This window comes from Miscanthus floridulus, chromosome 11 (assembly GCF_019320115.1).
Source record: "Miscanthus floridulus cultivar M001 chromosome 11, ASM1932011v1, whole genome shotgun sequence".
In the NCBI taxonomy this organism is placed as follows: domain Eukaryota; kingdom Viridiplantae; phylum Streptophyta; class Magnoliopsida; order Poales; family Poaceae; genus Miscanthus; species Miscanthus floridulus.
The window spans coordinates 60,653,256-60,670,192 of record NC_089590.1 but is presented as its reverse complement, the minus strand read 5'-3'; the positions used below and the strand labels follow the sequence as shown (position 1 = coordinate 60,670,192).

At 45.9% G+C, this 16,937-nt stretch overlaps 3 protein-coding genes and 1 non-coding gene across 4 annotated transcripts; 2 read left to right on the top strand and 2 right to left on the bottom strand.

Annotated features, from left to right (window-relative positions):
* Positions 1 to 66: 66 nt before the first annotated feature.
* On the top strand, positions 67 to 140 carry TRNAI-AAU (transfer RNA isoleucine (anticodon AAU)). The gene has a single exon. It is a non-coding gene; the product is annotated as a tRNA-Ile (tRNA).
* A 543-nt stretch (positions 141 to 683) lies between these two features.
* On the bottom strand, positions 684 to 3,412 carry LOC136490902 (uncharacterized). Its single transcript, XM_066487109.1, has 3 exons — positions 2,905 to 3,412; positions 2,581 to 2,604; positions 684 to 1,404 (listed from the first exon to the last, which is right to left on the bottom strand). Exons 1-3 carry the CDS (start codon positions 3,140 to 3,142, stop codon positions 1,088 to 1,090), a joined length of 579 nt encoding a protein of 192 aa, XP_066343206.1. The 5' UTR covers positions 3,143 to 3,412; the 3' UTR covers positions 684 to 1,087.
* Positions 3,413 to 6,977: 3,565 nt separating this feature from the next.
* On the bottom strand, positions 6,978 to 13,637 carry LOC136490901 (gamma-tubulin complex component 2-like). The gene is made up of 21 exons (XM_066487108.1): positions 13,476 to 13,637; positions 13,338 to 13,402; positions 13,180 to 13,237; positions 12,388 to 12,522; positions 12,176 to 12,307; positions 11,317 to 11,400; positions 11,141 to 11,239; positions 10,797 to 10,888; positions 10,519 to 10,591; positions 10,228 to 10,380; positions 9,994 to 10,113; positions 9,861 to 9,914; positions 9,265 to 9,348; positions 9,058 to 9,132; positions 8,839 to 8,982; positions 8,630 to 8,755; positions 8,437 to 8,544; positions 8,240 to 8,302; positions 8,051 to 8,125; positions 7,568 to 7,761; positions 6,978 to 7,473 (listed from the first exon to the last, which is right to left on the bottom strand). The coding sequence occupies exons 1-21, from the start codon at positions 13,542 to 13,544 to the stop codon at positions 7,347 to 7,349; spliced, it is 2,130 nt and encodes a 709-aa protein (XP_066343205.1). The 5' UTR covers positions 13,545 to 13,637; the 3' UTR covers positions 6,978 to 7,346.
* Positions 13,638 to 14,420: 783 nt separating this feature from the next.
* LOC136492042 (vignain-like) lies at positions 14,421 to 14,897 on the top strand. Its single transcript, XM_066488197.1, has one exon. It carries the CDS (start codon positions 14,421 to 14,423, stop codon positions 14,895 to 14,897), a length of 477 nt encoding a protein of 158 aa, XP_066344294.1.
* Positions 14,898 to 16,937: the final 2,040 nt, after the last annotated feature.

The following is a 16,937-nucleotide window of genomic DNA, read 5'->3' as shown; positions in this document are numbered from 1 at the left end:
TAAATATGTGCCTTATGTACATTTGGTATACGTTAATAAAATTAAATAATGAACAAAGTTTCAATTGGCCTATTAGCTCAGTTGGTTAGAGCGTCGTGCTAATAACGCGAAGGTCGCAGGTTCGAGATCTGCATGGGTCAAATATTTTTTAATTTATTTTTTCCCTCTGTGGATAGGTTTATTTTTTAATTTCTTTTTTTCCTCTCTGGGTAATATTTTTTATTCCTTTTTTTCCTCTCTGGGTAGGTTTATATTTTTTTTTAATTTCTTTTTTCCTCTCTGGGTAGGTTTTCTTGTTTTCAACTAAATAAGCAAGCGATTTCTCTGCATGGGCCAGTTTTTTTGTTTTCAACTAAATAAGCAATTTCTCTGTATGGGCCAGCTTTTTTTGTTTTCAACTAAATAAACAATTTCTCTGCATGGGCCAAATATTTTTAAAATTTTCTTTTTTACTCTCTGGGTAGGTTTTTTTTTCCAACTAAATAAGCAATTTCTCTGAGTATGTGATGATGCCTATACTGTAACGATCATTAGCGAGCACAAGTTATGTGACTCTTTCAGCCTTCATGTTGCAGCTCCCAATCTATGATGAAAACAGAATGCTCAGAATGTTACACAGTTAAGAGCTAATTTTGGGACTGACTAGACCCTTCTTTCTGGACATAAACACACATAAATAAATATACCAATATGTCAACAACAAACAACAATTATATCATGATGAAGGTACTTCCATCCCCCCAAAAGTAAACTATACCACCAGATTGATGCTATACAATCAACACTATTTGTACATCCTGGTATCCAGATTTGAATTGAGTTTCTCCAACTGTTCGGCCTCTAATCCACAACCACAACACTTAAAATGGCTTTCACCAGTACTATGAGAAAATTCAGATATCTAGGCAGCAACAAGCTAGTTACATTTGTAAGGAAGCTGGGACTATAATATTGGGACTCAAAAATAACTATGTTGCCGTGGAAACTGGTATTACATAGACAAACATTACAAGTGGATCCGTACAAACCCATGCAGCTACCACAAATAATTTCACCTGAAAAAGAGAGAGATTCAGAACTAAAGCTGTCACATGCCTGTGGCTCGAGAATCCGACCAACCCAATTGCCGAGCTCGCTGTTCCCACATTGCTGTGAGTTTCTTCTCCTTTGAAATTGCTGCCTCAGACTGCTCCCGAGCTTCCTCGCAGGTCTCTGTAGCTGCATTACACTTTTCTGCCTCTCGCTCGTATTGAGTAGCCTGTCTTTTTGCTTCAACAAGAGTGGCGTTCATGTGGTGACTATGCTCCTCAGCTACAACCTGCTGCAGCTTGAGTTCCTCATTGAGAAGATCAACGAATTGCTTCTCCATCTCTTTGGCAAGCTCAGGGTTGTTTTTCCCACAATCTGCATATTTCAATACGAACGTTAAAGTGTTAGTCCAGTTAACATAATATCTTGATAACGGCAATAACAAGGTCAGGAAATTGTGCATTGAAAGAAAAAGGTAGATATAGAAAACAATGCAAAGAAGGTGATTCAAATATTTCGATAATTCCAGTAAACTCGGTGGCTATGAGATACAGGAAGCACAAGAACTAATTGTGCGGTGAGAAAGATTTGTGCAATCTTCATGAAGCAAATATACCGTCCAAATGAGAAGTATGTTGGTGAAACAATTATGTGCAAATGCAGACTTGACAATGACAGTGCTGGTTTCAAGTTTGCATTGCCAGTACTTGTAGGCTGCATTATAAAATAAAGCTACGATCTTAGCATGTCCAGGAACAGCAGCAAGCAATACATGCTAAGCTGCAAAATGCATGTCACTGGAGTGTCTAAACAGTGCCAAATCTAGTTGGATGGAAGAACCTCTGAGCTTCATTGGATGTTATGCATGTCAACACATACTAAAGATCACAACTAACTTTCATGTATGCTATATTGCTAGGGTAATAGTCTAATGCCAGAGACTTATGGAATACAAACCAAGATGAAGGAAAAGATCTTTTTTCTACACAATATGATGCTTTTAAGAAGCCTATAGTAGGTCATTCAGTAGAGCGCATCATTAGACAAATATCTGCAGTTTCGCGCCTAATTATAAAATCCAACTCTTTAAGATATCACAGCACCGTTTCATAACATACTTGATAAGCTAGCTTTTAGTGTTCACCCCCCTGTAGCATTCAGCTTTTCTTTTCACATAAGACAATTTGAGGCTAAATGATTAAAAGAATGTAAATTTTCAGAAAGACAAATTTGACACATAATTGTACTTTCATTTCATAAGAACTAATTTGCTCGAGCATTTTTTTAGAGTGAAGAATAACCCAAGTAAAAGATTCCATAAGGTCTACAAATCACCCCGTGCATCATCATAGTGAGTTAGTGACTGAACTACTGAAGGTAGCAGATAAAGCCCCTTCACAAACTGAACTGCTCAGTTCAGCAAGAAAAGAACACAGTGATCCACAACAATTGCTGTCATTCTTTGACAAAATAACCACTACACTAATCCAAATATGATAAGCTTGCAAACCCATGCTTCAATTGACAGGAGTGTGAAGGAAGGACCCAAACCTGTTATTGAGAAGTTGGCAAGCCCTGCAATGAACACAAATTCCTGTCAGTAATGCGGACATAGCTGCAACTGGGGGTTTTCATCATAGACAATTAGACAGCAACTAAAACTAGATATTTGTTGCCCTTATGCATGCGTCAGTTGTACCATAATTCATACAGTAATACAGAGTCACATGTGCTACGGCGTTCATCTGATGACCCTAGTCCCAACCAAAATACTGTTTTTTTTATCTAACGAATTATGGGTAGCACGCGCGCCGACACAGATCAGGCGAGGACAGTAGCAAGATCTGATACGAGGGACTGACCAGGACATCTCACCTGGGGCGATGGACTTAAGGGAAAGGGGCGCCGGGCAGTCGCAGCTGCAGGGAGGGCACGAGGGGGAGGAGGCCGCCACCGCCGCGGTGGACGCGGGGGAGGAGGAGAAGCCCTTCTTGTAGCGCCAGTAGAAGGCGGGGCCGGAGACCCCGAGCGCGGAGGCCACGGCCAGGATCACCAGGCACCATCGCCCCAGCGCCGCCGCTGTCGCCGCGCGGCGCCCCCCGCCGCCCACCATCGATCCTCGGCCGTAGACGCGCGCGCAATGTGGGTTGGGTGGGAGATCGCCGCCCTGCCGACTGCGCCTTCGCGTAGTCGCTCGGCGTGTGCGAGTCAGTGAGCGTGACCGCCCCTGATTTCGCCTTGTTGTGGCTGGCTGGGCCGCGGCGCGGCGCGGCGTGGTGGTGGTGGGCCTGGGGTGGTGAGGGGAACACTGGAACAGGAGAGTGGGGTGGGGGGAGTGTGGGAAGCGAACTAACCGCGGATGGGCGAGGGGTCGGTGCGGAAGTGCGATGCGGAGGTGGAGGGGAAAATGGCTGGTGCGCGCGGGGTTCCCGAGCGGATTTCCGGCAAACGACAGGGCCGCGAGGGGGCTATGGTGGAGTGAGCTTGGCAGCCTGCCACTAGCCCACTATCGTGCCGGTCGGCTGGTTCGTGTGGACCCAACTTAACGTTACCGCGCATGGACCAGGTGGTGTTAGGTAAGCTAAGCTAGACACCTTCGTTAAGGTCAACAGGTCATGATCAGATTTCTTCGGCTAAAACTATTAGGTGTGTGTAAAAAAACTAATAGGACAGCCAGTGTTTTATTTATCAGCTAAAAATTAACTTTAACACAAATAATCGACTTAGCAATAAAAAAATAGTTATAGAGCTAATAGCCTGATAGTTATATCTGTGGATCCGGGCCTTACAGAATTGGCCGCTAGCCAACTCTCGTGTGTCACGTTTGAGTTGTGACCCCTTACCTTGATTTAACGATAATGAAACTGTTCGGTCATCCGGACGGACCGAGCCGCCCGTCACCCAACAGACCCTGCCTGCACCGGTGCATAGCCCCCGTCCGCATATGGCTCATGGCCTCTCGTCCACAAGTTTGCAGCTGTTGTTCTCCATTTTTTTCGAAAAAATCACCGCTCTGACTGCCATGGCGTCCTCCTCTCCTCTCCCCCTATGGATCCAGCAGCGCCGTGCACCCCCGACTATGCTCTGCAGCGCCGCAAGCCGGCGACCGCGCTCCTCCCCGTCTTGTGCCCGCCCTCCACACACCCCGCTCCCTCCCTGGCCGGCGGCGGCGTCCTCCTCCCCCACCGCGGCGTCCTCCTCCCCCACACTGACGGCTTCTTCCCCGACCCTATCGTCCTCCTCCCCACCTCGGCGGCTCCTTCCCGCACCCCGGTGCCCTCCCCCCCCCCCCCCCCCCCCCCCCCACACACACACACCGGCGTCCTCCCCCCACAAGGAGCTCCTGATGCCCTCAGATCCGGCGGCCATGGCGCTCCCTGCGCCAGGCTCTCTTCTCTCCCCCCATGGCTCTCTTCTCTCCCCCCATGTTGCAATTGTATCTTTCAATTGTTTTAGACGCTTCAGAGGTATATTGCAGTTGAATCATATGGATGTTGCAAAAGTAAATCGGGGGATGTTGAACATGTTGCATATATTGCAAGTGTTTTAAAGGCACGTTGCAAGCATTTGTTCAAAAATGTTTCACCTATTTCTAGACAAAGTTGCAATCGTTTTTTATTTGGATGTTTTATATGCTTCGCACAAATGTTACAATAACATGTTCCAAATGTTTCAGTTGCTTCAGTCTTATGTTGCAGCAGTTGTTCCATGTTGTTGTAAGTGTTTTTGTCGGGTATCGATATTAGGGATACCCAAAGCAAGGAAGTTAGCGCCCCATGTTGACTTCCTCGGATGGGGCAAGACGTATTAAAAAGTCTCGCCCGACCCCAAGGCCACGGGCTCCGTCTCGCCCGACCTCGAGGCCGTGGGCTCCGTCTCGCCCGACCCCTTGGGTGTGGGCTCCGTCTCGCCCGACCCCTAGGGTGTGGGCTCCGTCTCGCCCGACCTCTAGGACGCGGGTTCCGTCTCGTCCGACGGGGACCCATACCGTCGCCAACCACTCCAGGTCCAAGCGTAAGGGCCTGGGTCAAAACTCTAACACCAGGAAAGAGACTGGCACGCCTCGATGTAACCCGTGGCCATGACGGGCCATACCTGAGGATTCACATCAAGAACAGCGTCGGGCGTGGCGGTGTTGTTCTGCCTAACCCTCGTACGAACGCTGACAGACACGTCAGTTCACCACGACGTCCGTTGGGACGAAATAGAACGCCATGACCGGCAGATGACGCCTGCGCACGGCGCCAGTGACGAACAGGGCCACGATGTGGAGCCATCCCTATTGACATCTACAGGATCGGTGGGACCCGCATGAAGAAGAAGAATGACCCGACGATCCTGAAAGCCTTCTTCTCTCTTATTCTTCTCATTTTCCTACACTGTAACCCGCGCTTTCCCTTCGCCTATAAAAGGGGGAGCATGGTGTCCCATGAAAGGGGGATCCAGATCCACACAAGACCGAACCACGAGATAAAAACACAAAGAGCACGACACGAGCACACGGCTGAGCAGCGATCGAGCTCTCAGCACCCATTCACTCCTTTTACCAGAGACTTTTGATCATTTCCCTCTCTCACCTATTTGTAACCTCTACTGCAAATCAAGTGCCGGTAACACGAGCAGCAGCAAACTAGACGTAGGGACGTTCCTCCCGAAACAGTATAAACCATTGTGTCCTCCGAGCACTCGTCGGTGGTCCGAAAACATCGACAGTTTTATTCGAGAGTTGTTTCACATGCTTCACACAAAATGTTGCAATAATATGTTCCAAATGTTTCAGCTGCTTCAATATAATGTTGCAGTAGTTGTTCTGTGTTGTTGTAAGTGTTCTATTTGGCTTTTTATGTTGTTCGGTCGGGAGGGGGGGCGGGCGGACGGGGGCGTGTGGCTCGTCGAGGGCCTAGCGGACGGAGGTGTTGAGGCTGGCGGACGCAGGGTGCTGCGGCTAGGGTGAGCTAGGGCATGCTCGTCGCGCGCGTGGAGCGGACGCGGCGCGCTGCGGGGCGAACTCGGGGGGCGTGCGGACTAGGCCAGGGGCGCGCTAGGGGCGTGCGCGTGGGTCAGGGGCGGAAGCGGACACAGGGGTTGAGCATTTTGAGCGGGCATAACGCTAGATTAGCCGAAGATTTAAAGTCAAGTTAAAATCATGAGTGCAACTACACCGTTACATCACTCCTACTCGTTGAGATTCCGTGATGCTACAATCAAAATCAAGTCGTAAGTTTTAACGGTAGTTCAGTACCAACCTGAACCAGTCAGCATGAGGCTACGCTCGCGCGATGCTGGCCCGGCCAGCCTTCCCGTCAGCCTCTGCCAGCCGCCGTAGCACAACATCGTCACCAGCGCCGGCGACTGCCTGGCGCCGCTGCACTACATCGCTGGTGACTACATGGTCGCGTGGTATTTTTTAGGGAGGGTTTGGTTTCTACGTGTCCTCCTAAAATTTCTATTACATCGAATATTTAGACACATGCATGAAGTATTAAATATAGACTAATTACAAAACTAATTACACAACTTGCGACTAATTTACGAGACGAATCTTTTAAGCCTAATTAGTCTATGATTTGACAACGTGTTGCTACAGTAAACATGTGCTGATGATAGTTAATTAGGCTTAAAAAATGTCTCGCAAGTTAGCCTCTATCTATGTAATTAGTTTTATAATTAATCTATATTTAATACTTTTTATTAGTATCTAAATATTCGATGTGATATGAATTTTAGGAGCAACTAAACATCCAAACACCCCCTTAGTGTGGCTTGCTTAGGGCTTAGGGGTCTTGCCATGAATTCAATGAAGCCCGCCATGACTCACGAGTTCGGTGCTTCACCAATCAGCAAAGGAGATACGACGTGTAAGTGTAACGCGAAACGCAAAATCATCTCCATGACGGCGTCAATGCCCAGTTCGATTCAAACCAAACACTTTTGCCACACACATGGAATAAACTTAGCAAAGTTTACACTCTGGTCTACACATCTGGATCTCACAACACATCACACATTGCTATTGTCAGATATCAACAGCACGGAAATGCTGAGTCGCAGCTGATAAACACACATCAAGGCTCGAGCTCAAGATACTAAGAAGGCTGATATGCCAACACCAATAAGACACCACCCTAGGCTCATTAAATCCTACTGGCCTATCTATAATCTATCACGCCGAAGCGCATCATAGCTCACATTATCATTCACATGAAACGAACATACACCAACCTTATTGGGATGGGCAATGCAACGCTGCAGCCGCACATGCAGAGTATGGCATTGTACCAAATCCAAATGAACGCAGGTATTGCCCATCAAATAATTCATTGGTCGATTCGCACACCAAGAATGCACTGTGCGAGATGAGTCAGATACGGCTCCGCATGTGAACTGTTACTCAATGTAGGAGCAAGACTCTGGAGCTCTGAATTGAACGCTGCTTCAAATTTCCTGCAGCAAAGACCAATGTGATGATGTTATATGATACTGGGCTGGAATTTTAATGTCGTCGCTTCAAGGATAGATAGAGATGCTGGATACATACAGGATCGACTCTGACATGACAACATTCTCTGATGCTAGTTTCAGCTGCTGGTCCCTGTCCTGTGATTTATTTATCCTTGATCTTGACTTCACAGACTTTGATGTGTTCTCGGAGTTAGTGACATCGATGGATGGCATCAAGAGCTGGATGGAAGTAGCATACTGAAGGCATAAACCTTTCAGCTTCTCAACTTTCTGTGCATCCAAATAAATACAAGAATAAGACTTGATTCTTTCAAAAATCTTGAATGATACTTCCTCCATTCCAAATTTTAAGTCGTTTTGACTTTTCTGGGTTCATACCTTTTGCTATGCACCTAGATATAGTATACTATGTCTAGATACATAGTAAAAACTTTGAGATCCAAAAGCCAAAATGACATACAATTTGAAAGAGAGGGAGTACTAAGTAAATCTATCAACCAAAAGTTATTGTTTTATCTTCTTTTCTTTAAGTTTTAAGAAAAAAGGTAAAAGGACACACCACAAGGAGTTCAGGCGACAACAGCAAGCATTCTTTTAGACACTTCTGGAGGAAGAAATCATGGATCTGGATAACCTGCAAGCAGTATTAACATCAAAGGTAATGCATTCCGGACGGTTAGCATTGCAGATTAATTTTAATTGCAAAAATATCCCCCTAAAATATCAAATTGTAAAAAAAGTGCAAAACCTCATCTATGCTCATTGCTGTTTGAAGGCGGTCATGCATCAAATGCCAATTTGGTTCAAGAACCTGGGGACCAAATGAATAATTTAGAACTTGCCCAACATGTATGGTTTACCTCAAACGTTAGATAATGCATGGTGTCATATGTGGTTTAGCAGTGACCAAAAGAATAGTTTAGCATGCTGATATGTATGGTTTACCTCAAATGTTAGATAATGCAAAAGGCTATTTACAAACTTGAGCATGCTACGACAAAGAATTGATGACCGTAAAATTGGTGTCCCTAGAATCTTGACAGACCGGAATACCTGTCCAAGAGTTAATATCCAGTCAAAGTTGGCATACGCAAAAATGTTAAACTGATTTTGCAGGACAAAAAGGGTTCATTCATACTTGTTGTATTTGCCATGCTGCACACAGCTGGCGACTAACATGCTTGCAGTGGAACAATAGGCGAAAGATCAATTGGTATTTTGTCAAAGCCTTCCTTGAAATTACAAGAGATAACGGCCACTGGACCTGCAGGGTACAACAAGTATATCATTTCATTATCACAAGACAAACATGAGGAAAGTTTTAAACAAACTATTAAAGTAGAAAACCTTATTGCTAAGGCAGAATGTTTCCAAACCCGTGATGCTTAATTGCATTGACTGATCAACATCGGCTGCAGCAAGCTTATCTGCAGGGTAAGCACAATCCAAGTCTTTCAGAGTGGCCAGTTTCTTAAGGAGGGAACTTCTTTCCTGTTGAACACAGATGTAAACAAAGATGATAATATAAAACGTCATATAGTATGACCAGATCCAGATAATATTTACCACGCAGCAGATTAATTCCTCATGGCTTGGATCTGAAGCAGCTGCAGTACTCCGCAAAGCAATGTCAAGCAGAGACTGCCGTGTAAAATGAACAAAGAAAGCTTTAGCAAAACAAAAGGAGAACCAGCTTTTTCATAATCAGAGTTGACAAAAAATCTGCTTTTGTCATGGCACAAACACACAGAAAACACATAGTACAAGACAAACCTGAAGTTTTTCAGCAGATATTTCTTCTGGTTTCTTTGTAAGCTCCTCTCGAGCAATATCCATAAAATGAACCAAAAAGTCACCCTGTAAACTAGATAAAACAGATAAGATAAGTAGCTCAAGAAAAATCAATATGGATGATCAAAATCAAATCAGGAAACATGGCATTCATTATCAAGGACATTGTAAACAGCTAAGATACTCATAATTTCATACTCTCTCCATCCAAAATGGAAGGTGTTCTGGTTTTGTCCTAAGTCAAACTTCAAGTTTGACCAAGTTTATACAAAAACATAGCAACATAAACAACATTAGATTAGTTTCATTAAATCCACCACTGAATATCTCTGTAGTATATTTGTTTAGTGTTGAAAATAGTTTTCTATAAATTTGGTCAAACTTGAAGACTTTTGACTTAGGACAATAAACCTAAAAAGACTTTACACTTTGGAACATAGGACGTAACAGAACATAGAGATTATTTTCTGAATTTTAAACTGTCTCTACATGTTATGCTAAAGCATGACACTCAAGTACACATAAGAAGTAATAACAGAAAATATAAAGAGTAAATATTCTCCATATTTTCAGCATACTTGGTCAAGGAGTAGATATCGCTTCAGGGATCGCAGTTTCCCGATGAGATCATACTGCACATTTAATTTGATAAATTAGCAACCTAGCTTATAAATGAACAAAATGTAACCCCAACTATAAAACAGTGATTACCTTATCTTTCATCAGAGTCAACAATTCACCACTTGCAAAATCATATGCAGATTTTATACATTCAAGATATTGGTGGTTTGAGCCAAAGCTCATAAGCTTAGAATTGTCTGACAAGGAAACCTAAATAAAACATCCAAAGTAATTGTGTGATTTTAAGTAACCGAGGCATACTACTAACATGGCATTTAAATATTTAATGATTTTGATTCGAGAAAAAAAATGAATCATGTATACCTGAACATTGTGCCCACATTCTCTCATAACATTAAGATACTTTCCTGTTGTAAGAATCATTGCGGCAACATTCGTAAGGAAACTAGGAATTCCTTCTTTTAGGCTGTATCGTTGCTGCCAATATTTGGCATCATAATCTTGAGTGAGGCTCTCCTAGCGAAACCAAAAGGAAAGGAAATAAACCAAGCACTTGGTTAAAATAAGATAAAACTAGACTCGACATGTTAGGCTTAATATGATGCAAACAACAGTAAGATACGAAGGTCCAAAGATTTAGAAGACAAAAGGTACCTTCTGCAGAGATTTGTTTTCAGCAATGAAGAATTCACCATAAGGATCGTCTATAACTCCCTCGTACACCCACCTAATATGAACAAAAGCAAGTTCACATAATAGCAAGTTACTTGAACCTTTATTTTTTCCCTCTAAACACTAGGACTCTAAACAAGACAAGACGATAATTAGAAGATGTGTGTTGACTTCAGCTAAAACATGAAAGCTAGCAAACGGTTGAAAAGGTGCATCACTCATAAGACAAACAAGGAAAGAAGCAATGCACAATCATGAACCTTTCTAGCATCCTGAGGTATGCTCCGCTTGCATATTCTGTCATCTTCTCCAGTAAAGACCGAACAGCACTATCACCACCCATCACCTTTGCCTGAGTTGAAGGATATGATAGATGCATTACATGTTTAAATAAGTAATAATGTGAATTCGGGAGAACTAAGCTCTGAGGAAAATGTGAAGTAAGAAACCAGTCCTATTGAAGAAAATTGCTTTATCTATAAGAAATTAAAAACTGGACAGCTCCATTTAGCTTAGATTTACAGTAGGCACACTGGGAGAAGGGAGGAGGCACAGAAGGAACAGTGTGTATTCTCAGAGGAATAAACTCACTGTGAAAGAGTACCTGGCTTTGAAGTAGATTAAGTGTCGCAGAACCATTAGTATTGTTGGAGGTAGCCTTCTCCACTAGAACTGCCAGTGCATTCAGTGAACTCGTCATCCTCTGCCAAAGAGAAAACATAACTTTTAATGCTAAAACCAATAATCAAAGAAAGGCAAACATAATAAAAGAAAACTCACCTGACAAAAGAACCATAATCCCTGAACAGAAAGCCTTCCAAGACGGAACTGGTGCTCCAGTTGAGCAACCATTGCCTGATAGTCCTGATCATATATTTTATAAAAGAAACTTGGTGACTATGTGCAAAGTGCAAAATTTTCAGATAAGCACCATACAGAAGTACCAACATAGACCTTCCCTGGAAGTTAATATATAGTGATTTTAGAAAGTCAATGTATTATCAATGGGATAATCTCAGCAACGATACAATTCGTTAAAAAAAACATGACAGGATAGAACAACTGAACTCTAGCACATGATACAGCTTTTTTCATATTCTTTCTGGTTTTGTTGCCTTTTTCAAACAGAAGAGCTTGCAATCACATATCGAAACTGCAGTTCTACAGGGCTGTGGTTTTGGTTGTGATGGCAGAAAGAACTGGGCAACTGGCTAGTCGCCCACTCTCTGGAGGCTTTGACTGCTTTTAGGGTTCTTCTTGCTTGTCAATTTACATCTGCCGATGCCTATTACATAGAGCTGGCTTCAATCAAACAAATTAGCAAATTGAGATAACAAACCAACTAGAATTATGTCTATGCTAACAAACCAAGAATTATCTGTAGGCTAACAAAACAAATAGCTTATCTCCTAAGCAACACGGCCGCTGCACTGTTGCCACATGGCAGATAAGCTGCCTCTAGTCCTCGGCCCATAGCCCATAACTCAATGCTCTCCTCGAAAAGTGAAAATCACAAATGTTAAAGTACTCTACATTCTCCTATCAAGAGTAGAAGAATACGTCTTCAACATCTGCACAATTTAGCTCTAACAAGAGCATAGACGCCTCATTTTTTTCTTTGTACAGACAGTTGTTGTACCAGTAGGAATGCTCTTAGAGCTGCAGCCAGAGCATGGTTGACCAAACCATTCTTGAAATGTGACCTGGACTCCACAAACTGGCTGACCAACACATAATCCTCACACAAAGGGAAAATCCGGCGAGTCAATTCCTGCAAGAGAAAGATCAGTAAAGTGACAACCATATCATTTATTGTATGTGTGATCTAATGGACACCACACTTAGGTCTACCTGGAGGGCGAGGTCCATCGAAGAATCAATCTGAAAGACAACATAGCCCTCCTTTCCACGAACTCTCTTAATAGAAATATATCGTCCCTCAATACCCACCAGAGCTGATAGCAAATCATCGATAACCAAAAGCTCCTGCATTACAATTATATCAGCAACCCTGCACAAACTTACATTTTGCAGTTGTTCTGTGAAAGCTACATAGTTCATATATTTCTAACAACAGTAAAAAATTAGGCCAATAGTAAGACCCACGGAAGAGCAGAACCTATAGTAGTGATGATGTTTCACAATGTCATATTTAGACCAACATTTTGTAAACCTGAACCAACTGACCGACCATTGGGCTCCACCTCCAAATGCAATTCAAACTAAAAGAATTGACACTCAACCAAAATTCGCATACTTGTAACATTTCTCAAACTATTTGCAGAGCCACACAATGAGTACTTGAACCAGAAAAATGAAGCGAAGTCTAACTCAGCATGATTACACTACTAAAAGGGAGACATGAAACATGATTTACTAAGCTCCAGGAGGCAGGCAATGTCAAAACTAATACTCAGGAATCCCCAGCACAGCAGCAGCAGATTCAAACCCTCCCTACCTGAGATCCAGCAATTTAAATTCACAGGTCGATAATAAATACAGACACGTCAAATCCTATACCTAGCTAATTCCTCAAATCCAAACCCCATAACCAGAACCTAAACCCTAGCTCCAGTTGGACAGTTGGCTAAAAAAAATCCACTTGAAAGCTCAACTCCACTAGTTGACCTCCAGCCCGCTTACCTGCACCGATACTGCGAACGATCCGATGACACTTCCGGTGCCGGCGCCGGCGCCGCGGCTGCAGATTCAAACCAGTTCCAGGCATCAGAAACCACCGCGAACAGCAGAATCATCGGATTATTGCGCCTAAACCGCACGAATTCCACCGTAGTACCTACCTGAAGGAGTCGAGGGAGAACGACTTGGATCCGGGTCCCTGCGCCGCCGCGGCTGCCTTCGCCTCCTGCCAGAGCGTGCGAGGTTCTTGAGAGGGGTGTTGACGTGGTAATGCTGGCAGTATGCGCTAAGGGGCATACCTGGTGGAAGCGTCCAGTGAGGTACGGTCGCTCCAGATTCCAGCGCGGGGTCGCCAGCGCGGGATCCATCTCAGGGCAGCGGGTGGAGCGTGTGGGCGTGGATGAAGGAAGCAGCAGCTGTGGGGGAAGAGGTTACGGGGCGCATGGGGGAGGCGTTGCCGGGATTTTTAACTTTTTTTCCATCTTTAGCGCTCCCACTTTTATCATTTTCGTCGACCTGGCACACCAGGTGGATATGCCAGTGTGACAGCAAGGCTAGAAGCCCTCACTTAGTACGAGAAATGACCTATTTACCCATGCTGCTGCTCTCCCTCTACTCTCTGACGTGTGGGCCCCACATGTCAGCTTCATCCTCAACCTCCCGTCAACACCACGCAGCGATGGGAGGGGAGGAGCTCGTGAAAACTGCATGTCGCCGATCGGCCAGCTCGAGGTGCTTTGATTCAATCCATGTTAATCCCGGACGCCAATAACTTGTGGGTTCGCGCAGCCCACAGCAGGCCGCCCAGGCATGCATGAGCGGCGGCTACCGTCTCGACGCGCGCGCGAGCTGGCCCGGGAGTGAGGTGATCGTGTCAAACCCGGTCGGCGTACACCGAACTGACCGAAGCAGCTAACCCAACCACTGGCTGTTAGATTGGCTACCCAAACGACGCCAATGCAAACAAGCAACTAGATAGCTAGCTCGTCCGATCCCTGGCTTGTCGTAGCGCACCTGCATCTTCTTCGAGGTTCGACTCGCGCGGTGCACCGCTGGCTGGCTGACCGTCTATAAAAGGAGGCACCGCAGCACCGTCCGGCCCATATCTATCACTTCCATCCATCGCTTCTTCCACAATAGGAACATGTACGTACATAGCTAGCTAGCTCGTAGAGCATCTATCGCCAAATAAACCAGAGAGTAGTAGTGCTAGCAGGCCGATCGCTAGCTCCACCGAGACGACCATGATGAAGCAGCAGCTCGCCAAGCTAGTAGGCGTGGTGGCATTGCTGGCACTGATGGCTCTGCTAGAGCCAGCCGCCACCGCCGACGTCAAGTTCACCATCGATGACCTCAACTTCGAGGCATCGCTGTGGGGGCTTTACCAGCGGTGGGGTGCGCGTTATAATGTAGAACGCGCCCCCGTGGAGAAGCTCCGCCGATTCAACACGTTCAAAGAGACGGCGCACCACGTCGCCTCTCATGCTAGAGTCGTAGGCCATGCTCCGGGTCTAAACGCCTTCGCCGACTTGAGCTCGCTTGAGTCGCAGGCTCGGGCATACTCTAGGCCAAGCTACGGAGGCATAGGAGGCCAGGCTGCGGGCTCATCCCCTCCCCTCGTTGCGTGGGACTCCGCACAAGCTCCTCCCCTCCCCTCATTGCGTGGGACTCCGCACGAGCTCCTCGCCTCCCTTCGCTGCGTGGTGATGGCTGGAGGTTGAAGATGAAGCTGACATATGGGACCCACATGTCATAGAGTAGAGGGAGAGAAGCACCATGGGTAAATAGGTTATTTCCCATGCCAAAGTTAGGACTCCCAGCCTAGGGTTAAGCAATCATAACCATGTAACCATCTTTCATCTTCCAGTTCTTATTACAGTGCTAGACCATATCCAAGTCGTACCGTCTCATAGAAATGGTAATTCGCAAACCAATGTATCACAGCTGGGTACCCCAAAACACATGCTCTGTTTGTACCCCAGGCACAAACAAGACCAACCCATTCCATTCCTATCACAGGGTCTAGGTCCCCATCTAAACATGGACTCCAAGCCCCCACACTTAAGACATAGTCTCAGTATGGTGCTTAGACCTCCACCTGTCCCTACCTCCAATCAGTCAGTCCGAAAAGAGTCAGAACCCACGACAAGAGCGTAATGAGCCTTCCTGCTCCCATAAGCAAGTATATGCTCAGGATAATAAGTCTATGACCTGACTACCATCCACAATAACGAGATCCTTAATCGACACGAATAGGAAAAATAGTGTAACCAAGCTAAGCCCCGTTGGCTACGGGACATAACCTGTTACACCTACCAATACCCATACCATATCCCTTCCCTATCTCTATTTTTCCTTTTATCATTTTATCACGAGAGTAATTATAATCACCTATTATGAGTAATGGCAGGTTGCTGTAACACCTCGGTGTTAAGCATGCATTAACATTTTGCAAATCATGAGCATAATCATTATTATGCATTCATAAGCATGACATGAAATATAGAATTGAAACATACTAATAAAACATGTATGTTGCATAGTTTTGTTTTAATAGATTGGATGCTATGTTTGTTTTGCTATGTGTGTACCTTGATTGATCACTTAGACCACTTAGAAGTAATTAGGATGCGATTTGGAGCAAGGTGTATATTCAAAGTTTTCTCAAAATTTTGCTTTTAAAAATAATCTTCTAAAATAGGGTTTTTGATTTAAATTAACTTTAAATCGATAGTTCAAAATCTAATTGGATTTTGGCCTTACTCTTTTTGGCAAAGTTGTAGAGCTTGAAAAATGGAGCAACTTTTGTTTTTACACCAAATCATCAAAATGCTTTTAAGTTGCTCAAAATGATGAATTTGGGGCTGTTTAAATTTAAATTAAAAAAAGAGAAGGGAGCCTGGCTTAGCGGGCCGCGCCCTCGCTTCTCGGCCCACGACCGAAGCCGGCCCGGCCTGCCTCTGCGCCCGCCGCTCGCTAGCCCATGCTAGCGCGCGCGCCAGCGCCGCCTGCCGCGGCAAAACTCGGCCGCTGCGTGGCCGCCGCTCGCCGACAACGGCGTACAGGTGGCACCCCAGCGGGCCCCACCACTCCACGCGCTCGCCTTCACCTGCCTGACCGCGCTGCGCTCCCCACTCGCCTCTCCACTTCGCCAGCTGCAGCACAGCAGCAGAGCACACGCGTGCTCGCCTCCGCCACCGCCCGCACCAGTGCCTCGTCGGAGCTGGCTTGCCCGGCCGCCCCAGCTCACTGTCGACCGCTCCACCTCGCCCTGAGCTCTGCCTCCACCTTGCGCACCCCGTGCTCGCGTCGGTTCACCTTGGTAAGCCTTCACCAGCCGTGAATCGCTCAATAGAGTGAGCTCCTCCTCACCGGAGTGCTCCGCTCCGTGGACCTCGCCCCTCCATCCTCCTTCTCGCTCTCTTTTCTCGTGCACGAGCACCACACCGTGTCACTGAGGCTCCCGAGTGCCTCCACTCAGCGTGCCATGGCCGGGGACGCCCCACCGGCGACGACCCGCGCCGCCGCTCCGCCATGCACGGCAGCGGTCGGCTTCTCGAGCTTCTTGGCCCCTGCCACGGGCACCGTTGGGTTCGCACGAGGGTGGGGAGCACGTTGGTCACCTTAGCTGGCCGGAGACCGCACCGTCAACGAGCTCTTACCGTCGGTGATCTCCTCTGTTTTCGGTTCGGCTGACGGGTGGGGCCCAGTTGGCCTTAGAGGCCACTGTCAGCCACAGGGGTGCAAGCCTAGGTAGAGAT